Source organism: Lactuca sativa, chromosome 8 (genome assembly GCF_002870075.4).
Source record: "Lactuca sativa cultivar Salinas chromosome 8, Lsat_Salinas_v11, whole genome shotgun sequence".
Taxonomy (NCBI): domain Eukaryota; kingdom Viridiplantae; phylum Streptophyta; class Magnoliopsida; order Asterales; family Asteraceae; genus Lactuca; species Lactuca sativa.
Window position 1 is genome coordinate 45,948,031 of NC_056630.2, and position 23,519 is coordinate 45,971,549.

Genomic DNA, 23,519 nt, shown 5'->3' on the forward strand with positions numbered 1-23,519 from the left:
TTTTCCTTTTGTGTTCATTTGTTGTTTGTCTAATAGAGAAAACATAGATCCAAACTAGGGTTGCATGCACACATATGATTGTTTGTATAAAACCCAACATTACAATCCTCTCAGATAGACACAAGTAATAGTTTTATTTATATTCATTGTTTTAGTCATGCATATACAAAAAAGAATCACTATTTTAATCATGCAAATACTAACATTTCTAAACATGGTTTAATTAAAGTTGTCAGTGAAAGGGTACTAGCAGTAGAACATATATTGTATGATAGATACATCCTTTCTAACTTCCGCAAAAGGTTTAAAGGTGAACACTTTTTCAAACTATTTTGGAAGACTATGAGGTCTAGTACATAAAAAAAATTTGAAGATGTTATGAATAACATCAAGATCATAAATAGACAGGCATATGATTATCTCATGGAGAAGGATCCACAATATTGGTTAAATGGCTTTTTTTAATGAGGATATGCATTGTGATGCAGTGGAAAATGAAGTGCTAGAGAGTTCAATACTATTATCCTTGATGCTAGAATGAAGTTAATTATAAAAATGTTGGAGGAAACTAGAGTGTATTCTGCAAAAAAAAAAAAAAAAAAAAAAAATCCAACAACTTTACTAGAGTATTTTACAAAAAAAAAAGAGACTAACTGTGTACAAAACAAAAAATATATTACATTTTTAAGTTATTTTTCCTATGGAATAAACAATGTATGATGCCATCTCATTATTGATTATGCCACATACCATGCTAATTCAACAAATATGTTGCAGGCTAAAAGGACTAAATGTCTGCAAAATTAAAAATTGTACCGATGTTTTTTACAGAAAAAATAAAAATAAACAACTAAATGTGTACATAACGAAAAAGAATATTAACCTTTTAAGTCATTTTTTTTCATTTTCAAATTTAAAAATTAAATAACGTATAACCTAACCTAATTAACTAAAAATTGGACCTAAACTATTAAAATATCAACTTTGTAGGATTAAAGCAAACAACATAATTAAAATTGCTAATTGGGTGTCATATTGGAACTAAATTTGAAATTTTAATGTTGCATCCTATATATGACTGATTTCAAAAAGATGATTTAAATATTTTGAGTTTTGGATAAAAAATTACTATTCATACATGATATTTATTAGGATGCTAGTTTATATTTAATTTTATATAATTTAATTAGATTTAAAGTTTATATATATATATATGGTTTGTCAATATACCTTGCAATTTTACTCTTACACAACATCGAAATTTACATGACTATAATTTAGACAACAATTAAGGGAATAAACAATAATACACCTAAATGCCCTTAAGACACCGAAGAACATTCACAACATAGATACAATAAATATACAAAGATCAATATATATAATTTAGACAAAACTGTAAAAATAGTTTGTGTATGTATCTTTTTGAGTTTTGGTCTAATATATATATATATATATATATATATATATATATATATATATATATATATATATATATATATGGATTGGTTGTTATTTTTAACAAGTTTGTTTATACTCTTAAAATTAAAATGACTATTATACCTTAATGTATTTTTTTATTTCTATTCCTTATTATATAATAAAGTAAAGGACCTATTTATCCTTTCTCTTCATCCTCCCATTCTCTATCTCTTGATCACACATAATTGTTTGTTGTTGTTCTTGAAAATAAAAAATCCAGTTCTTCAACACATACACACATAAAATTTGGAAAACGATTCACATGGGTTCATATTTTTGGGTAGGATCTATTTTTTTGGAAATCGATTTACATGTTCAGATGGGAACCTAGATGAAGATGAAGATGTAGGAATGTTGTTCATACTCCGGTTTGTTATTCAACACATACACACATATATAAAATTCGAATCACACACTATGTTTTCTGGGTTTGCACTTTAACACACATACACACACGAACTCTCTATTTTTTGGGTTTGCTCTTCAAGAACAACATAAGAAATCGATTGAGAAGTTGAAGACGTATGAGCAGATAAAATCGATTTCGAATCTGTCAAGATTCAAGAACCATCGATCTCTCAAGATTCATACCCGGTAACCCAAAGGCAATATGAAAACAATTTCGAATCTGAAATCGATGTTACAGTGAGTTATTTCACCTATCTTCTTCGTCCATAATTTTTTCCCCGCTTAAGAAGCCAATTAGATGTCAATTGCCTCACAAAGGAAGCACATGAAGATGTAGAGAGACAATGGCTTGGGTGTGGGTCAAAATCAATTTATTCTAGATTTATGGGTCAACATTGATTTTGTTCCAGATTCTCGAACACATACACGTTGAAGAAATCGATTTAGGGTTCCAGATTAATAGGAAAGAATCGACTTTGTTCCTTATTCTTGAACACGAAATCACTGCAGAACCTAACGAAAAAGCTTACCAGATAACACGGATCAAGAGATACAGAGAATTAGAGCCGATGGCACATTTGAATGAAATTCTTAAACTGATTTAGGATGATATAAAGGAGAGGGTGAGTTATAGGAAAAAGATTGGAGTCGATGGTAGTGATGGGTCTATTCCTCCATATGAGTTTGCGTCTGGAAAGAACCGAATACAAAAGTTTAGCTGATGATTTCATATGAGAGAGAGACCTCTTTTTTTATTATTAAAATATAAACATAAATAGTAAAAAATGTAAAAATAAAAATAAAGGAGTATAATATGTCATTTTAATTTTCAGAGGGCCAAAACAATATACAAATATGATCAAAAGGACCACCAATATAAAAAAATTGGGATTTAGATGAAAAAAAAAACACATACCATAAAGACCATTTTTTGCAATTTTGTCTATAAGTTATCATCATCGTTAATATAAAACTAGTTGTGAGACCTATATATTACATGAGTTAATTTTAAAAAAAAAGTTAAATATAAATGTCAAAAAATTTAAGAACTTTGAATTTAAAAGAAAATAAGAAAAATAATGAATTATTATAATGAAAATGTTTTTTATCCTTTAAATTTAAATAAATAAAAGAAACTAATGACTTTAATTTTGGAAAATTTGAAATTGAAAGGTAAATTAATTAATGAAATTAATATCAAATTATTATTATATTTATTATACTTATTTTATTAAAATAGAATTTTATAAAATAAAAAAACTCATAAAATAACATATGAAAAAAATTAATTCAAAATAACCATTAAATGATATTTGATAAATTGAATAAGAATATAACAAGTAAAAAAAAAAAAAAATTTAGAGAAGAGAGATATACTATAAATCTTGTTAAACTTGGATTATCTTCGTGTATACTATCCGAAATTAAATATCTTAAATTTCCAACAACCCTTTAAAAAAAGGGCCCCCATTACTGCTTTATTGTCTTCCAATACGTGGAAAATGAAAGAACATGGAGTGCATGAAATAAACAAAAGCCAAAGAAAAACGAGGAAAAGGATAAAACATAAAGAAATGGAGAACTAGCGGAGACTTGAACTTGACTTCATTTTCGTAAAGCCGAACGGTTTTACTATCTTGATCCATCTGCTTTTTTTTTTTTTTCAAAATCCTGCCACTGTTATTTTGCCTTTAATGTACGGAGAAGCTTTGGAAAAGCAATCGTCGAATCTTGACACTGCTACTGAATCTCTACCCATGATCACTTCCTTAGACATTAAGATAATATTTCTAAACGACAAAACAAGAACAAGAACATGAAAACCCAGTTTCATCTGATTCGAGTTTAGATCCTCACTTTGGTTTCTGATAATTCGTAGAAGGCGATGATGAAAGGGGGTTCTTTTGGGAAGAAAAAAGGATCTTCCCAGAGCCAAGATCACGACTTTGCACAGTTGATCTTTTCATGGTCTCTTGACGACATTCTCAATGACAACCTTTATGAACATCAGGTTTTTCTTTTAAGCACTTGATCGTTTCTTCCTAAAGTATTCTCTTGTTTTGATTCTTCTTTAACTTCGTACGTAAACATATTCTTGATCATATGAAGTCTTTCATACATAATGCTTGTAACTTTCTTGCTTTTTTTTTTAAAACTGTAGTTCTTTCAGATTAGCCCTTTGTTCAGGAAACCATTGGTCTATTTTTTCAATCAGTCAACATTATGGACATCTTATCACAAAATTGAACTGAAACATTGGTCTATTCATATTTATAATTATGAAGTCTGTTATCGATTTCACGTATATATCCAAGAGTCACAGAGACCACATAATTTTTTTGAAAACTTTATAACCCATTGACCTCAAAGTCAACTTTTTTTTCCCCATTCTGGGCTGGATTGTTTATCATAACTCTTTCCTGTGACTCGATGCATGATTTGCAGGTGGAGAAAATACCACTAACTTTCCAGTCTGAAGAACACTACTTTCGTTCTTTTGTGTATCCTTTGCTTGAGGAAACACGTACTGAACTGGCTTCAAGTGTAAATATGATGGATAAAGCTCCACGTGGTGAAGTTTCTTCATTTAGGATGGCGAAAGGTAAAGAGAAGATGGTGTATGATGTTACTGTTGGTAATTGGAGAAACACTGAACGCCCAAAAGAATCTTACCGGACTTTACCTGGTGATCTGCTTATTTTAACAAATGGGGAACCCGGATCCGTTTCTGATTTGCAGAGTGTGGGTAGTACATGGGCTTTTTTATTAGTAAATAACACAGAGGATGATGATAGTGGTACACCTGTACAGTTTAAAGTCGCTGCATCACAAAAAATCGAACTTCATGATCGGATATCTGTTATTTTCTTGATGAATATAACAACCCAGAAAAGAATCTGGAATTCATTGCACAAGCATGCGAATCTTGATATTATCAAAGAGATTCTTTACCCTGATTCAGTGGTAAGAACTTGTTGGAAGTTATACTCTTATGTAGTTGAACAGAATCTTCCTTTCTTAAGTCTTAACATCATTGTTAATTATGGATGTCTTGTTACAGGTTAACGAGAGGTGTGATATGTGTTCATTAGGTTGCAATAGTTCTATCCAGAGATTTGATCAAAGTCTTGTTTCTAAACTGAATGAATCCCAGAAAGCGGCAATTATGGCAGCAATTAGTAAAATGGAATGTTGTCATAAATCCTCTGTGGAACAAATATGGGGTCCACCTGGAACAGGGAAGACAATGACTGTAAGTGTGATGCTCTCTATCTTCTTGCAAATGAAGTGTAGGACACTTACATGTGCTCCAACTAATGTTGCCATAGTAGCAGTAGCTTCACGTGTTCTAAGCTTGGTAAAGGAATCATCTAAAACTGTAACTGCAAGTGGTGATTCGTTTTGTTCCATTGGAGATTTGCTATTGTTTGGCAACAAGGAGAGGTTGAAAGTTGGAAAAGACATTGAAGAAATCTATCTGGATCATCGAATTGAGAGGCTTACAGAGTGCCTTGGATCTCTGTCTGGTTGGAAGCATTGTATAAAATCTATGATTGATTTACTTGAAGATTGTGTTTCTCAATATCATGTTTTTGTAGAAAATGAATCGTTCAAGGAAGAACAACTCACAGATGAAAACAAAAGTAAAACCAACAACTTGAAAATCAATTCATTCACGGAGTTTGTGCGAGTACGATTCAGTTCTTTTGTACTACCACTCAGAAAGTGCATTATCACATTCTGTACTCATATCCCAAGAAGTTTCATGAAGCCAGAAAATTTCCAAACTATGGTCTCTCTTTTGGATAATTTAAGCTCTTTGGAATCTTTGTTGTCTAAAAAGAATCTGGTTTCGGATGAACTTGAGCACCTTTTTGTTTCTAAACCTTTGGAAGATGATTTTGTCAACTCAGGACACATGTCATCGATTAATTCTGTCAGAATCATGTCCCTTTCTCTTTTAAAAACTCTGCAGACATCTCTTGGAGGACTCAAGCTTCCAAATGGTTCCAGAGATGCAATAACACGGTTTTGTTATGAAAGAGCTTCTCTTATATTCTGCACAACTTCTACTTCCTATAAGTTGCAGAAATTTAAAATCGACCCTTTGAAGTTACTGGTTATAGATGAAGCTGCTCAGATGAAGGAGTCTGAAGCCATCATTCCCCTTCAAATTCCTGGAATGAAACATGCTATTCTCATTGGAGATGAGTGCCAGTTACCTGCAACGGTTAAAAGCAGTGTAAGACTATATTAATTTTTATATATATTTTTGTCGAACTTTTGTCTTCTGTTCTTATTTTTACTTTTAAGTTATACTTAGATCGAATCAATGTTTGTGGACAGGTTTCTAGTGAATGCGGCTTGGGAAGAAGCTTATTTGAAAGATTGAGTTTGTTGGGTCATTCGAAGCATCTACTGAATGTTCAATACAGAATGCATCCTACAATAAGTTCCTTCCCAAATAGGAAGTTTTATCAAAATAAAATTCTGGATGCAGAAAATGTGACATGTAAAAGCTATGGAAGGCAATATCTTTCAGGACCGATGTTTGGTTCATATTCATTTATAAATATTGTTGGTGGAAGAGAAGAAGGTGATGATGTTGGGAGCAAAAGAAATATGGTTGAGGTGTCTATTGTGGTTAAGATAGTGCAGAAACTTTATGAAGGTATACTATTTTATCTAATCCTTTTCTTTTAAGATTTGTAACTATATGTTCAATGATTTCTTGAACACATCTTAATTTCATGTTTATAGAATGGAAAAAGTCCAAGAAAAAGGTTAGCATTGGTGTTGTATCTCCTTATGCTGCACAAGTTGTATCGATTGAAGAGAAACTTCGTTACAAGTATGAGAAACGTGATGGATTTTCAGTAAATGTAAAGTCAATCGATGGATTTCAGGGTGGAGAAGAAGATATCATAATTTTATCTACTGTAAGATCGAATAGCCATGGGAATGTCGGATTCACTTCTAGTCATCAAAGGACTAATGTTGCATTGACCAGAGCACGGTGGGATTCTTTGACTTTCTTATCTATCGATCTTAATAGATAGCTTTCCTTTTTTAGAACTACATCTAATAAATTTGTATGTCTTTTCTTCCATTTCTATCTAGGCATTGTCTCTGGATATTGGGAAACGAAAGAACCCTGGCTCGTAGTGACTCGATATGGAAAGATTTAGTGTTTGATGCAAGGAATCGTCGTTGTTTGTTTGATGCTGATGCTGATAAATGCTTGAAGAAGATAATAATAGATGCAAAAAAAGGGCTAGAACCTCTTAATGATATGGTTAAGGGGTATAGCTTACTTCTTAAACCTGTCAAATGGAAGGTATTGTTAACTTGACTTCCATTTAGAACATGATTACTTTTTCCTTAAATATGTTATTATGGATTATCATGTTTTTGTTCTTCATATACTTTTTTTGCAATTTATGCCATCAGATTCTCTTCAGCGATAATTTCAGAAAATCGTTTGGAAAACTGATGGATTCTCGCATGAAGAATGTAGTTGTAGATTTTCTACGGAAACTCTCTGGTGGATGGCGTCCCAATGATGGAAACACAGACTTAAAGGTTTTGAAAATATATAAGGTTGAAGGGCTCCATGTTGTTTGCACAGTTGATATCATCAAGGAGTTCAAGTACATACAGGTTTTAAGGATCTGGGATATACTACCTTTGAAGGAGATTCCAAAATTGAGAAAAGAACTTGACAGCATTTTTGCTACATACACAAATGATCATATGAATCGTTGCACAACGAAACATTTGGAGGGGTATGCTCATTTGCACTTTTCTAAATCTTTAAGTTGTCTTCTCATTATGCATGCTTAATTAGTTCCTTGGACTTCATGTTGTCATGTTGAATTTAATTGTTCAGGAACTTGGAAATTCCCAAGTGTTGGGCGTCATCCCAAAATATCATCCAGATGCATTTGAAGTTCTACTCCTTATCACCTGGAATGGTGGACCATTTGCGTTTTGGTAGAGAAATTGATCTACCTGTGAATCTCTCTGATGAACAGATGGATGCATTTTTATGCTCCAAAAGTTCATTCATAATTGGACGATTAGGAACTGGAAAAACCACTATATTGACAATGAAGTTGTTACAAAATGAGCAGTCTTTTCGTTCTGCTTCTGAAGGAGAGAGCAACCAAGTCAGAAATGGCGAAGTTGTTGATGATCATGAAGAAAGCAAACCGACTCTTTTGCGACAGCTTTTTGTGACAGTCAACCCAAAATCGTGTTCTGTGGTGAAACAACATGTTTCCCACGTTACAAGGTGCACAAATGCTTTGTTTCTTTCACTTAGTTTGTGTGCTTTTGATCCTTTATACATGGGGATTTTCTATGGTCTTTTTCTAACTTGCAAGCATTGATGTATATGGCAGTGTTCCATGTGATGGGAATTCATCAAGAGAGATTAATCTTGATGATGTGGATATAACATCAGAATCCGATGTGCCAGACACATTCATTCATGTCCCTGAGAAAAGTTATCCTCTTGTGATAACATTTCATAAGTTTCTGATGATGTTGGATGAAACATTGGGTGATTCATTCTTTACAAGATTTCATGAAGCAAGAGAAGACTCTCATGGTAACTATATAAGTTCAAGATCTGTTGCATTGCAAACTTTCATAAGATCAAGAAACGTTACATTTGACAGATTTTGTTCGCTTTACTGGCCCCACTTTGATTCGAATTTAAAAAAGAAGCTTGATCCTTCAAGAGTGTTCACCGAAATAGTTTATCATATAAAAGGAGGAGAAATTCCTGATGGAAAACTGACTTATGAAGGCTACTCTTTATTGTCTGAAGATTGTGCATCCACTTTAACAAAACAAAAAAGAGAGAATGTTAACACCCTCTTTCAAGCCTATGAAAAGATGAAAACAGAACGTAGGGAATTTGATTTGGGAGATTTAGCAAATGATCTTCATCGTCGACTTAAAACCAAGAGTTATGAAGGTGACCAAATGGACTTTATTTACATTGATGAAGTGCAAGATCTTAGTATTAGGCAAATTTCTCTTTTCAAATATATTTGCCAAAATGTTGATGAAGGATTTAGTTTTGCGGGTGATATTGTGCAAAACATTGCAAGAGGGATTGATTTTAGGCTTGAAGATATACGATCTATGCTCTATACCGAGTTTTTAGGAACCCGAACATCTGGAAAACAAGAGAAAGTTGATATGTTTGAGATCTTTCAACTGAAACAGAACTCCAGAACTCATGCTGGTGTGCTCAAATTAGCTCAGAGTGTCATTGACATTCTATACTGTTACTTTGCTCACTCAATTGACATTTTGGAGCCTGAGTCAACACTTTTTTATGGGGAGGCTCCTGTTTTGCTCAATTCTGGCAATGATAAAAACGCTATTGTGAAAATCCTTGGTGGCACAAGAACAAGTAAAGGATTTGTTGGCTTTGGTGCTGAACAGGTGATATTGGTACGTGATAATTATGTGAAGGCTGAGATTTGTGAATATGTTGGAAAGCGTGCTCTTGTTTTGACCATAGAAGAGTGCAAGGGTCTTGAGTTTCAGGTCAGTATCTCTTATCATTTCTGTCACACGCTTTAACATATCCTTTGTGATTTTGAATTTCTTTTTCTTCTTGATGTCTCACATCTTCTTATTTTTAGGATGTGTTGCTCTACAACTTTTTTGGGTCATCCCCTTTGAAAGACCAGTGGAGTGTTATATATGGTTACATGAAGGAACAAGATTTGCTTACTGAGGGACTTCCTCATTCATTCCCGAGCTTCAAGGATTCAAGACATAATGTATTGTGCTCTGAATTGAAACAGTTGTATGTCGCTATAACTAGGACAAGACAAAGGCTTTGGATATGTGAGAATAATGAGGAGCTATCCAAGCCAATGTTCGATTACTGGAAAGGAAGGTGCCTTGTTAAAGTAAGGAAGCTGAATGATTCAGTAGCACGGGCAATGCAATGTGGAAGCAGCCCTCAGGAGTGGCTGGAGCGTGGTAAAAAGGTGGATGCTTATCAATTATTGCTATGAGTTTTCTCTGTTCTTTTTGTATTTATAGTCTGAAAGGCTGCTGATTTATGTTCGTGTGTCATCTTCTGTTATGTTAATTTGACATGCTTTGACTATATACGTTTTTCAGCTTTTCTATGAGAATGTTTTCGCAATGGCTACATTGTGCTTCGAAAAAGCTGGAGATTCGATGTGGGAGACAATGGCCAAGGCTTCTGAATTCAAAGCATCTGCTGACAAGATGCGTGAAACGAATCCCAAAGCTGCTTCATGTTATCTTAGAGAAGCAGGTGAAATGTTCGAGTCCATTGGGAAACTGGAGCTAGCAGCTACTTGTTATTCTGATTTGGGAGACCATGAAAGAGCTGGTAACTTCTTTTCTCCATCATAAATGCCTGTCTAACGTATTCAAGCACATGAAAAGATAAAACATAACCGTGTCCTTGTTTTATTGTTTATCAAATTTTACTCGTTGATAAAGTTATAAAGAACATAAAAAGAGAGCATTTCAATTGATTTTTTCGGACAAAACTTGGATCTGAAATGCTGTTAATCGGCAATTCTTTGATTATCTAAACTTTATGATTAGAATAACAATGATACCCAGAAAAACATAGTATCTAGGTTTTAGCTATCGTCATTAGATCAACAAAAAGGATGTAATTCGGCTATAAAGTCTAGCAATTTCATTTTAGTTTGTTGCATTTCTCTATGTAGTAAATTTCTATCATCTAATTCTAACTTTTTGTACAGGAAAAATTTATTTGGATAAGTGTGGGGACATTAATGCAGCAGCAGAGTGTTTCTTGTTAGCAGGATGTTATAGTGATGCAGCAGAAGCTTATGCCAAGGGAGATCAGTTTTCTAACTGTCTGTCAGTTTGCAGAAAAGGGGAAGTTTTTGATACAGGTTTCCAGTATATAGAATATTGGAAAGAGCATGTTCATGTTCGAAGTAAAGAAATAGAACAAATTGAGCAAGATTTTCTGGAGAGTTGTGCTCTTAGTTACTACGAGCGCAAAGACAATAACTCCATGATGAAATTTGTCAGAGCTTTTTCTTCTATGGAATCAAAACGTGTTTTCTTGAGGTGGTTAGGCTGCCTTAAAGATCTTTTGCTGTTGGAAGAAGAATCAGGGCATTTTCTGGATGCTGCTGAGCTTGCAGGGTCATGGGGTGATGTTCTGAAAGAGGCTGATCTTTTGGAGAAGGCTGCTCATTTTGAGGAAGCAACATTGCTCCTACTGTGGTACGTGTTCTCTAACTCTTTATGGGGAACTGGAAACAAAGGTTGGCCATTGATCCCATTTGCTCAGAAGAAATCACTTTGTAAGAAAGCAAAGTTACTTGCAAAAATGGATTCGGATAGTTTTTTTAGTTTTGTTTGTAGTGAGGTTAAAGTACTCTCTAATCACCAGAGCTGCTTGTCTGAGCTGAAGAAGCATTTGCATTCTTCCCAGCAACACAAGAGTCTGAGGGGAGTATTCTTATCAATTAGAAAGATTTTGGATGCTCATCTTCAGTTGAATATTTTAAAGTATGACTGGGAGGATGAGTTACCCATTGATATTAGTAAGTATGTAGAGGACATGATCTCTCAGAATCAAGTTTCTGTTAGAACTCTGGTTTTTTATTTTAATCTCTGGAAGGACAACGTCATGGATATCTTCCAGAGTCTTGGAGGACTTGAGAATGCAGAACCAAATGAGCATGAGGGTCATGTTGATTTCTGTTTAAATTATTTTGGTGTGAGGAAACAATATGTAAAAGGAAACATTGTTTACTTGTTAGTCAACAAGGATTTTGATTGGGTAAGAAATGTTAGCGATGACAAGGGGTTTCATAGGGATGGAGAAATTCTAACTTTAGATGGCAAGCAGTTGGGGCTTGCTATTCGGTCATATTGGCAGTCAGATTTATTTTCTGTGGGTGTGAAGGTGCTTGAAACTCTTCAATCTCTCTATAATTTGACTCTAAAGGGTTCTTCATTTCACCAAAGCACGTCTCTTCTTCACATTTTTGAGGTATCCAAGTTTCTTTTAGACTGCCAGTATCTCAACCTCACAATTGATCATATGAAGACTTTGCAAGTTTTTCTTGGAAGCTCTATGATATATTTTGACTATGTGTTTCCATTAGACTGGCGAAATTCAGTCTCCAGGAGCTTGATTGCCTTAAGGGAGAGTGATCTTTCAATGAACTTGCTGGAGGAAGTTATTCTTCAGCACCTCAACATTGAACGTGACCTCACCTATTGGACAACTGGGAGAGTGATGATGATATGTCTTAGTTCCAAAAAATCTGTTGCAGTTAAGGAGAAGATTATTAGGGGTCTTCAATGGAATCCCTTATGGAAGTCATTTGCTGAGAAATTTTCGGAAGATGGCTTCAATGAGGTTTATGTTGCTCTAACACTCCAGAATGCTCTGGAAGATACTTATAGAGCTTACTGGTGGTTTCCTGGCTACATGTCACCTCACAGTTTTGTGTATCTCGTGGATCGTCTTCTTTTCATGGCATCTTTCTCGTTAGGAGTCTTTTTCACTACAAAATCTACTTTTGTTGAATGGTATACTCATTTTCACATGATGTCTACTCCAGATTCAAAACAGATATTTTCGAAGGATATCGCACACTTTCTTGTTGGAATAGTTCAGCACATTCTCTACGAAAAAGAGGAAACCATATCATGGATTGGACGATCTAACATTGTTGCGACTTATTACCATCCACTGATAGCATTGAAATTGGTTATGATAGTTTCTTTAATTTCCTTGCAGTTATTAGATTGTTCCCAAGTAATAATTGATTTGCTGTTGGGGTGGAACAATATTGCTTATTTGCTTCCCAAGAAGTTTGTAGGTGATCTTCTAAGGAGATGGAACGGTTGTAACTTGAATTTAAATCCAGATATGGTTGCAGAAGCATTTGCAAGCATAGAAGATCCTCTTCTAATTGTGAGTTCAGGAAATGCAACTCCAAGAGTCCATGCTCCATGTGCAATATTTGTGGACCTAAGGAGGTCTAGAATGGAAATAATGAGTGTATTGTTCCCAGGTGAAACTACACATAATCCCCAGAGAGACAAAGCTACAACAAGTGAGGCTCTTCGGGAGGAGAATCATGTTGAGGAAACTAGCGATGAACAAAGCAACGGTGACCATTCACTGGTGGAATTGGAGGTAGAAAGTCAAAGCAGCAACAGTAACACTCAGGATTCAGGAAACAAAACAAGGATGGGAAATAGCAGAAGGAAGAAGAGTCAAAAAAACAGAGGCAGCAACACTCAAAATACATTAGCTACTGTTTTATTGGATGAACAACCTTGTGCCAGAGAAAGTACAACTCCACCTGAAGCAAAAAACTCATGGGATGACCTTACAACTCTACTTGAAAGAAACAACTCATGGGGTGACCTTACATCTTTTCCGGAAGCAAAAAACTCATGGGATGACCATACAACTCTACAGGAAGGAAACAGCTCATGGGGTGACTTTACAACTCTATCTGAAGCAAAAAACTCATGGGATGACCTTACAACTCTACAGGAAGGAAACAACTCATGCTGTGACCTGAAGCAGGCTTCTTACGCATCTAATATGAGGTTAGACTTGCAATATTGTAAAATGCTAAGTTGTCTATTAATGTTTAAACCATTTTAAACTAGAATATATATTGAAATAGTATTTCCTTGCGTTCTTTTGACTCATTTATATACATATGGATGTGTGGACTATCATATTCAGTCGACCCAAAGTGGAGCTTCCAGATTCTACTAGTGGAAAAAGAACTGGTGTCCAAACAACTGCAGAGAGGCTGCAAAGTAGCAGGAGAATGGTAGATGCTTTCTCTGGTCAATCTGTCATTGGTCAGGAATGGAAGGTTGTTAAAAAGGTGGGTTCAGAGGAGAAGTGTGTGGAGGAAGCTGATGATCAACACAGCAATGTTGGTCAATCACTGCTGAAATCGTTGTTAGAAAAGAAAACCAGTGATGATAGCACTCAGAATGCAGAAATCAAGAAAGGGAAGGGAAAGAACAACGGGAAGTGGATTAAGAAGAACAAAGGTAGCAATAGTTTAGGTACATTTACTACTGGTGATGTACATATCAATGATCTTTCACCGGTGGAATTGATGCTAGAAAAACAAACCAGCAATGAGAAGTCTAAGGATGTTGAATTTAAGGAAGGGAAGGGTAAGAACATGGAGAAATGGATTCAAAAGAACAAAGTTAGCAACAGTGTAAATACATTTAATGGTGATGACAATAGCAATGATCATCCACCGATGGAACTGATGCTAGAAAAACAAACCTGCAATATGAACATTCAGGATGCGGAAATCAATAAAGGTAAAGGGAAAAGTAAATTGAAGAAAGGCAGCAACAGTCTAAATACATTTACTACTGTTCTTGTGGATGGACATCACTGTGCTGGAGAAGATACAACTCTGCAGGAAGCAAACACCACATTCAATGACCTGAAGCAACCTTCTTCTGCATTCGATACAAGGTTAGACTTCCAATATTGTAAATTTTCAAGTGGTTTATTTTTATTTATAACCCTCTAAACTAAGTATATTTGTTTGACTTATTTATATACATACATACATACATACATACATATGAGTGTCTGGACTTCCATTTTCAGTCAACTCGAAGTGGGTCTTCTAGTTTCTAAGAGTGGTGAAACAACTGTGCCAACATTTGTGGAGAAGCTGCAAAGTAGAGCAGTGGTAGATGGTGTCTTTAATTATGTGGGTTCAGAGAGCAGCAACATAACTGAGGCTCTTCAGGTGGATGAAACTGATCATGATGAACTCAGCATTGGTGATCATTCACCTCTGGAATTGTGGTTAGAAAGCCAAAGCAGCAATGATACAACTCTGGATATGGAAAACAAGAAAAGGAAGGGAAAATATGTTATTGGAGAAGATACAACTATGTGTGAAGAAAATAGTGCATACAATGACCAGGAGCCATCTTCTCCTTTTGATAGGAGGTTAGTGATAACTCTTATATATCTATGTTATATACATATAATTAAAGAAAAATGCTGGTTAATACATGTTTTTGTTAACCTTTGGTTGTTTAATATGGAAACTTTTTGCACTTTGTTGTTATGTATGTTGCAGGATAAATACATTGGACGCTGTGAAATGTGGTAGCTTTCTAGGTTTGGCGGTAGCATTCTTGGGAATTCGCATGTGGAGGAAAACTTGATTAAATGGTACTGATGCTTCTTAAGGTATTTCGCAAACTTCATATATATAAAGTAAAAACCGAAGAAAGAGAATTAGAGAAAAGAGACCTCATTCTCCTCTCTAGGAACTGAAGGGGTGCTTTGCATATGATAAAATGGCTTCCGGTTCCTTCAAGCCAAAGGAAGAGCAGAGAATTTGATTATCAACTTCAGCAAATCACTTCTTTCCTGGTTTGATTTTTATGTTTTCATTGTGGGTGTTATGTATATGAAACATAATTTGACTTAGATATTTTGATTTGACATTGATAACTAATTTCCACTAGCTACTTGGCCTAAGTTGTACGGGCATTATTAGTTTTATGAATGTGCATGTGCTTAGTCTTGTTTCACTTACACCTCATTCCCGAGTCTCATTTAAGGGGGAAGGGGAGGTAAGTGGAAGGAATCAGGGGAAAGGCTGATAAAATCTTGTTCCCGAGTTTTTTTTTGGATGATTTGGAAAGAAAAGAAAAGAAGATAAGGAAAGATCTTCCCTTCTAATCTTCCTCCCAAATTTGAGAGAAGTCCATCGTATCCTCATCCTTTTTTTCTTTCTAATTTTACATAATTATCCCTCATATTACTATATAAATGAGAACCATATAAACGAGAAAACACATCATGTATTCAAGATTCTACAACTCTCAAGCTATTCAACCACGTCTTCATTCTTCGTCCTTGCAACTTATAAATACATGTTTCTACCTTTTTAGTTTTAACTAGTTTTTATTCGTCCGGTGTAATAAAAAAAATATTGATTTTATTTTCTTTTATAGCATCATACTTTTCAATGTATTATGTGTTGGTGGAAGAATCATTACAGTTTTTTAATAAAAAAAAACATTTTAGGACTTGACACCACAAGCTCACTTTTTGGTGTAATCGATGTTACACAAGGTTCCTTCTATTTTAGAAACATCAGAAAGCAACCCAAAACAACCTCGTATATGAGAATTGAAACAATAACAGAGAATACAAATAATGATCAAAGAAAATACAAAGCAAGTGTGGATGAATATTCCTACAAGTCTTTGTCTTCGTATAAATCAAGAAATATATGTTAACCAAAGATTTTTGGCATAAAAATGGATGAAATAACAACTTGCATGACATAAGATTGCTTATCAATCACTGATATTAGCAACAAAAGCCTATTTTGAACTGTAAGAGCAAAAATTGTTGTACAACTTGGTAATACTGAAACGTCCCAAAAGTATGACCCAAAAATTTCATTTTTATTTAATAAAAACAGTATTTCAAAAACATCATAAATACAATCCAAATAAAGTAAGAGTATCAAACATTATTTCAAATCAGAGCAAATCACAAAAAGCAGAACTATGTGGTGTGTGCAATGCAGTCATCCTGAGCTCTTTCCCTTGTAACCTGAAGTACCTGAAACATAAATTGAAAATCATAAGCACAAAGCTTAGTGAGTTCCCCAAATTACCACATACCATACATAAAAAATCATATATTGGCCCCCCGCCCTCCATCCAGCTTCGCCCGGCATCGAGCCCAGCTGGTATACATATATGTAATTTTTAGGCACTGCCTGACATCGGACCCCACCCACTATACACATATAATATATATCACATAATCATGGTAACACATACAATAATCATAAAACAATAGCATACGATTCAGTCATCGGGCCTCGCTCGACATTGAACCCCGCCCGGTGTACATAGCAACACATAACACATGCAAGCATCACACAGACTCCTAGCATCCTAACATAAACAATAAGGGCCGACATTAGTGCCTTAGACCCGTTAAACCTAGTGAGGAAACTCACCTCAATCGACAAATAGAAGATCCTACACTCGTTGCTGTTGCGAACTAACGAATCCTCGAGATATCAATATCAAATAACATTCGATTAATAATTGGATTCCAATCTATAGCTATCAATCCATAATTAGGGTAAAAAGACCATTTTACCCCTGACCTAGTTTGGACCAAGACTTAGGCCCAAACCTATAATCCAAAAGGCCCAAAATCTAACTAATCGATCAAGGCCCATACTTGGCCCAATTTTCCAAATTCAGCCCAAACCCTTACATAGGCCTACCCTAAAGCCCACCCGTTCTCCTAGCCCAGAACACTTGCATGTAGATGACCCAACAAGAACCCAAGCACTTAAGCCGAAAAGAAAGGCCAAACCTCGAAGCCCAAAACACAAAACTAGGGATGAGCTTTAGAACCGGACCGGTTCGGAACCAGAACCGGTTTTCCTATATTATAAGAACCGGGAACCGGACCGCCGGTTCTAGCGCCGGTTCCGGTCCCCATCCCGGTTTTCCGTTTATTTTTGAAATTAGAACCGGTTAAAATGTTGTAGACGATATGTTATCTTCCAGAGCTTGCAAATGATTCAATATTTAACCAAATTATGACTTTTTACATTCTAAATTGAAGTAAAAACACTAAATTACATGATGAAAAAAGAATCAAGTAATTCTGACTTCATGTGAGTGAGTCATGCGCATTTTAAAAGTGGGGAAAGATTCAAAAAAAATGAAGAAACAAAAAATACGCAACATTGATATGTTGTCTTCCGGGGTCTATAGCTGATTCAATATCTAAGAAAAATATGTGCTTTTATAGCCTAAAATGAAGTAATTCCGACATAATATGAATGAGTTATGCACATTTAAAAAAATGGAACAAATTCATAAAAACAAAAAAATGATGAAATAGAAAAAACACAACAACAATATTCTTTCTTTTGGGACATGTGTATGATTCAATATCTAACCAAAATACATGTTTGTACAGTCAAAAATGAATTACAAACTTCAATTACATTTTGGGGAAAAAATCAACTAATTCCGACTTCATATGAGTGAGTTATGCGCATTTTAGAAAATGTGAAAAATGTCAAACCGGTTCCGGTTTTTAGAACCGGGACCGGTTATCATAAAACTGGAGAATTGGTAACCAGACCTTATTACCAATTCCGGTTCCGATTCTGGTCCGTTTCCAGTTCGGTTCCGGTTCCGGCGGTTCTAATGCTCATCCCTACACAAAACCCAACAAACTGAGTACGCGGGGCATACTCAGTTGTACGCTAAGCGTACACACTAAATGTCTTGTACACCGTGCATACAGACTTGTACGCCCAACATACTCACCCATTAAGCGAAAACCCACTTTTAGCAATTAATGCTTAAGACCAAAAGTCCAAACCACAGATCTAATCCCTAATAAGCGTCTAGAACCATAAAGTCACTGACTTGGTGACTTTGCATGCCCTAACAGGACCCAACTTCAAGATATAACACTTTACTTTCACTAAATCGACATAATATTATGCATGGGTGATTCTAAACCTTAAAGGTGCCAACTTTATGGACTTTAAACCTCAGAAACATCAAGAGTGGCAACTCATAGCTCCTAGAGTGGTGTCAAACCACTAGATCTCTTTCATGGGGCCAAAAAGGGTCCAAAACTCATATAAGCTAGATCTAAGCTTCTAATGAACAAGATCTTAGCCTTTTACCTTAAACAAGCTGGAAATAGGGTAGAGAATCAGGATCCACAAGCTCTTCCTTGATCAACAACCTTGCACCAAACTCCTTCTTCTTGATAATGAACTAAAACACTCCAAGAAGCACACAATGAGCTCAAAAACACAAAGGAAAGGTTTAGGGCTTCGAAATGAGGTTATAAGGTCAGTGGAGGCTGAGAAACGATGGTAAGATGATCCATAAGTGTGATTATAGAGTGTCCAACCCCATAAATTAGGGTTTCACTAAATGTCACGTACGCCCCGCGTACGTGTCCGGAGTCCTGATTCCACCTCTCATCAGTACGCTAAGCATACTATGTGGTACGCCCCGCGTACTCGCTTCATAGCTTGTACGCTAAGAATACCATGTGGTACGCCCCGCGTACTACACAAGGACCAAAAATGCAACTTTTAAAATAACAAAGAGCAATAATGAAACATACCAAGATTCAAGAGCAATAATGAGTCATTTTCTTCAAGTACTTGCCTAAGTACCAACAAAAGTCTTGTATTTATAACCAGAGTCTCTTGGAGGGAGTACGTGACACTTATGTATAGATCTATATGAGACTAACAATCCCACACCTAAACTATTAGCTACAGTTAGACCAGGAGGTCTGGGGTGACAAATGTCATACCATTCCGATACCTGAAAAACGTCGTAACAGGCCATCAGTCATTCAGTATGGTTATAATAACTCACAAATTGGTATTAATAATACGTTTGATTTACAAATACAAACATATCTTCACTGGTTTTATTTAACTATAAAACTACAATACACGAATTACAAGAAACAATACAGTTTACATTGGAAAACGTACATACAAAGGGTTTTATACAAATACAATTACAGAACATTTTCCCAGTAAAATACAGCTTACATTTCTGGAAACATACATTTCCATGGTTTTATAAATGTATAAAACTAAAGGTTACTATTTTAAGTATGGAAAACACTTGTACATCTCAGTCTTGGAACATTTAAGACTACATTTCATATTAAAGAAAATATTGGATTTTCTAGAAGAAAACACTATCGCTTTCAAGAGACACAGACTACATTACATATAATAGAAAATATTGGATTTTCTGACATCTCACTCATACATTCTACAAGGAAAAACATCAAATTTTCTTACAAATGCTTATGAACTCACCAACTTTAATGTTGACACTCTTTTCAAAACTACTTGTATTCTCAAGGAACCAATAAGACAGGTAACAACAGGCTTTTGAAGATGAGACGTTAAAACGTCAGTCAAGTCTTAGATCATCATATTATAATTGATTTTTGGAACATGTAATACATACAAACCATGTAACTTTATCAATTATATTTATGATGATTGTGTTTACTTTGATCTCTATTATACAATTGTTATGATATTGTACATAACGTCATCTGCCTCCGAACGTTTCCGCCGTTCTGGTTTGGGGGTGTGACAACCCCAAACCTATTTCCGTTACAAATCCCATTTTCACTAACGGAACGTGTCACTATACGTTATTTTATGTAATATTTGGAATCATCAATATCCGAATATCTAAATTCATGCATGGCTTAATATTATCATAAGAAATATAACTCGTGTGTGTTAACCCCGTTTAACCTAATAGAGTTGTTTTACCTTTTCAACCACTTCACCCGGGTAAAAAGTTTTAACCCAGTTAACTTTAAACATCGGGTAGCCGTGTATCGGGTGCGATACCCGAGACATATGCAATGGGTGTGCACAACATTTGAACATTCATTTACCACACATCCACTCTCTCTCTCTACTTTCTCTCTCTAGACTCGAAATCGGCCTCGATTCCGCTAATTTCCGACTTCCAAACGTAAGTACTCATCCTCTATCTTAATCTAGTCATACTTCATTGAATTTAGGGGCCAAAATCATAGAAATCAAGGACCATAAAGGAGTTTACGGCCTAAGAAGCTCCTTAGGCCGTAAACCCCCAAATTCATGCCCAAGACCAAGTTTTTTCCTTCTCTTAAGCTAGTATACTAAGTAAGGCATATATCTAGAAGGTTTTGGACACTAAAATACAAGGATTTGTCATGTAAAAAGGAGTTTACGGCCCAAGCTTGTGCTTAGGCCGTAAACACCTCAAACACCCCATAAATCTATGTTTTAAGCCCCAAAAACACTTCTAGGGTGTTTGGTAATTTAGACTTGACAACAAGGAAGGCTTAAAGGCATTAAACAACATCATTTGAACACAAAAAGGGGAGTTTACGGCCAAGGCTATGCTTAGGCCGTAAACACCCAAACTTTTGTGTCAAACAAGTCCTTAAACTACCCTAGTGCATGAAAGGAATTTATCTAAGGCCTATGGAAGTGTGTTGTACAATTAAACTTCACATTTGGGAACAAAATGAAGAGTTTACGGCCAAGGATGTTCTTAGGCCGTAAACTCCCCAAAAATGTATGCCAAATTGTTCCAAACTCACTATAGGGCCTTCTAGGATTTTTCTAAGCCATTTGGGACCATGTTGTACAAGTAAAACCTACATCTTGAAGGGTCTATAGGAGTTTACGGCCCAAGAACAAGTCTTGGCCGTAAACTCCCTAAAAATGGCACAAATTATGATGTTTAATCCTTCCCTCTTGGTTCAAAACACACACCACTAAATTAAGGAAGTGAGATAAGGCCCTAAACACACATTTTGGAGTGTCACAAGAGTTTACGGCCAAGCCTAGGGGGCTTACGGCCGTAAACTCCCAAGGAATGGCTTTTAGGCCATAAACTCTAAAGAGAGTGAACTCAAGGACCCTCCCGTAAATCATTCATGGCCTTGTACCACTCCCGGGAACCCTTTCTAGGCCTTAAAACCCCGAAAACGACACTAGAATGTCCAAATACTATAATGAAAAGCATAAGATGATTAACTTCTTGTGAAATACATATTTCATATGACATTAGGGTCCTAAAAGGTGCTCAAGTGGTTATTTGGTACCAAACGCTCAAACGACACTATTACCCGATTTACCCGATTCACCCGATTTCCGCGATTTCAGGTGAGTTCATACCCCTTTAATGAACCTTTCAAGTGTTTTAAATGTTTTAGGGGGGAGATACAATTTGCTTATAAATGTTTATGTAAAGTTTTACAGAACGATTTCCATGTTGCAAGGATCAATCACATGTGATTCACTACCCTTAGTTCAAATCACATGTGATTTGTCCCTATGCTTTAAAAACGGGTTTTACCCTTTTCAAATTATTTTTAAACAGTGATTCAGAATTTAAATGTTCTTTTGGGAAAATACTTTTACTTAATCAATTTACTTATAAAATGTAACCACTCTGATATATTTATATAAGTAAGACTTGGAGGACTTAGGACCGATATCTCGCCTTATTTCCTGTTCTTGTTTGATTGTGGGCTTAGGGTAGTAGTTATCCGTCCGACTGTCGTTGATTTCTTAGTTATATATTTGTATATCAGTATGGGGTACAAATGTTACTGATTTCACTTAACAATAAAGTCACTAACGTGCTAAGAACCATCCCCACTAAGATAACCATAATAGGTATGGTTACGATTGCAACAGTTACTACCCGCTAAAGTCATTACTATATACACTATAATACTCACTATTACTAGACGATACACTAGTAAGGGAATACACTATGATCAACACTAAAAGAGTACTAAACTATAACAATAGAGAAAACACTAAACAAACAATAATATACTAACCCACTACGAGATACTCTATTCGCTATCCACTACGCCCGGAGTTTTCCAGCAGGGAGACGACTCTACATGTATAGATCTATACGGGGCAGACGCTATTACATCCCGACTGTTAATCTCAGTCCGCGCCGTGCAGGCCCAGGGATGCCACTACTTCACTATATTGTGCATGACCGGGAAGGTCATGGGATCCTCTATTATCCTCACTATTAGTGATATACAAAGAATACACTACAACTACTCTAAAATACTACACTAAATGATAAACTACATCCCGAAGTAAGTAAGTATCTATCACTAAAGGAAGCTTGCACCTCTATCACTAATTTCAGGCCTAACCTATTCTATCACATTTACTATTTGGAGATTTGCCGTTATACTTTACTATAAACGGTTTCAAAGAAATGAAGAAATGTATACTTTTCACAGATTGTCATTTAAAATGTATTTCTGGAAAAATATGGGATTTTTCTAAATTTCTACTACTTATGAATATAAATGATACATTTTTCGTACTAATGCTTTGTATACAAAACCCACACTAAATTCTTGTGAACTCACCAGCTTTATGCTGATAATCGTTTTCAAAATAACTTGTATCTTCAGGTCAAAGATAGACAGGTACAGACGCAGCATTTTGGAGAAGGTGGAGCCCACAAGACCCATCTCTTATTTTTGGTTTACTTTTGAGTGATTGTTAAACATTACAAAACACACTTGTAATTAAATTCACTATGTAAATGAAATGGTTGTATGTTTCTTGTTTTTACTATTATGCAATTGTGACGATACTGTTCACTACGTCATCCACCCCGAAACGTATTCCGCCGTTATCGGTTTTGGGGTGTGACAGATTGGTATCAGAGCATTGTTTATAGTGAATCAAGTATATCAACCTATAAAAGATATACGAACTATAAACACTTCGGGAGTAAAACACTCTGACCAAGAATATATACTGTTAAGTATCTAAAAGATCTAACTAAATATATATATATACACACATCACTATAAAACACAAAAGTCAGTATCACACTGAACAGAACAAAAGTATTAAGATTGTTGGACAGCACAATTGGGCTTAGAGACATATAGTCAGATTCGGGGTGATGTAGCATGATCAACTACATTTTCCTGA

General features: G+C 35.3%; 1 protein-coding gene across 2 annotated transcripts; it reads left to right on the plus strand.

Annotated features, from left to right (window-relative positions):
* The first annotated feature begins 3,483 nt into the window (after window positions 1-3,483).
* LOC111918065 (uncharacterized) lies at window positions 3,484-15,476 on the plus strand. 2 transcript variants are annotated; one of them, XM_023913734.3, is made up of 16 exons: window positions 3,484-3,901; window positions 4,336-4,854; window positions 4,952-6,133; window positions 6,238-6,562; window positions 6,652-6,907; window positions 7,012-7,228; window positions 7,342-7,676; window positions 7,781-8,185; window positions 8,295-9,456; window positions 9,555-9,908; window positions 10,045-10,282; window positions 10,668-13,518; window positions 13,661-13,980; window positions 14,056-14,425; window positions 14,564-14,914; window positions 15,048-15,476. In XM_023913734.3, the coding sequence occupies exons 1-16, from the start codon at window positions 3,776-3,778 to the stop codon at window positions 15,133-15,135; spliced, it is 9,099 nt and encodes a 3,032-aa protein (XP_023769502.1). In that variant the 5' UTR covers window positions 3,484-3,775; the 3' UTR covers window positions 15,136-15,476. The 2 variants fall into 2 exon arrangements, with proteins under 2 accessions (XP_023769502.1, XP_023769500.1); XM_023913732.3 differs by having other exon boundaries at window positions 3,485-3,901; window positions 13,661-14,425.
* The last annotated feature ends 8,043 nt before the right edge of the window (window positions 15,477-23,519 follow it).

Coding starts and splice junctions, on each gene's coding strand:
- LOC111918065 (XM_023913732.3), top strand. CDS start 3,776: ATGATGAAAGGGGGTTCTTTTGGGAAGAAAAAAGGATCTTCCCAGAGC. Junction 3,902..4,335: donor ACAACCTTTATGAACATCAG/GTTTTTCTTTTA, acceptor CATGATTTGCAG/GTGGAGAAAATACCACTAAC. Junction 4,855..4,951: donor TTCTTTACCCTGATTCAGTG/GTAAGAACTTGT, acceptor GTCTTGTTACAG/GTTAACGAGAGGTGTGATAT.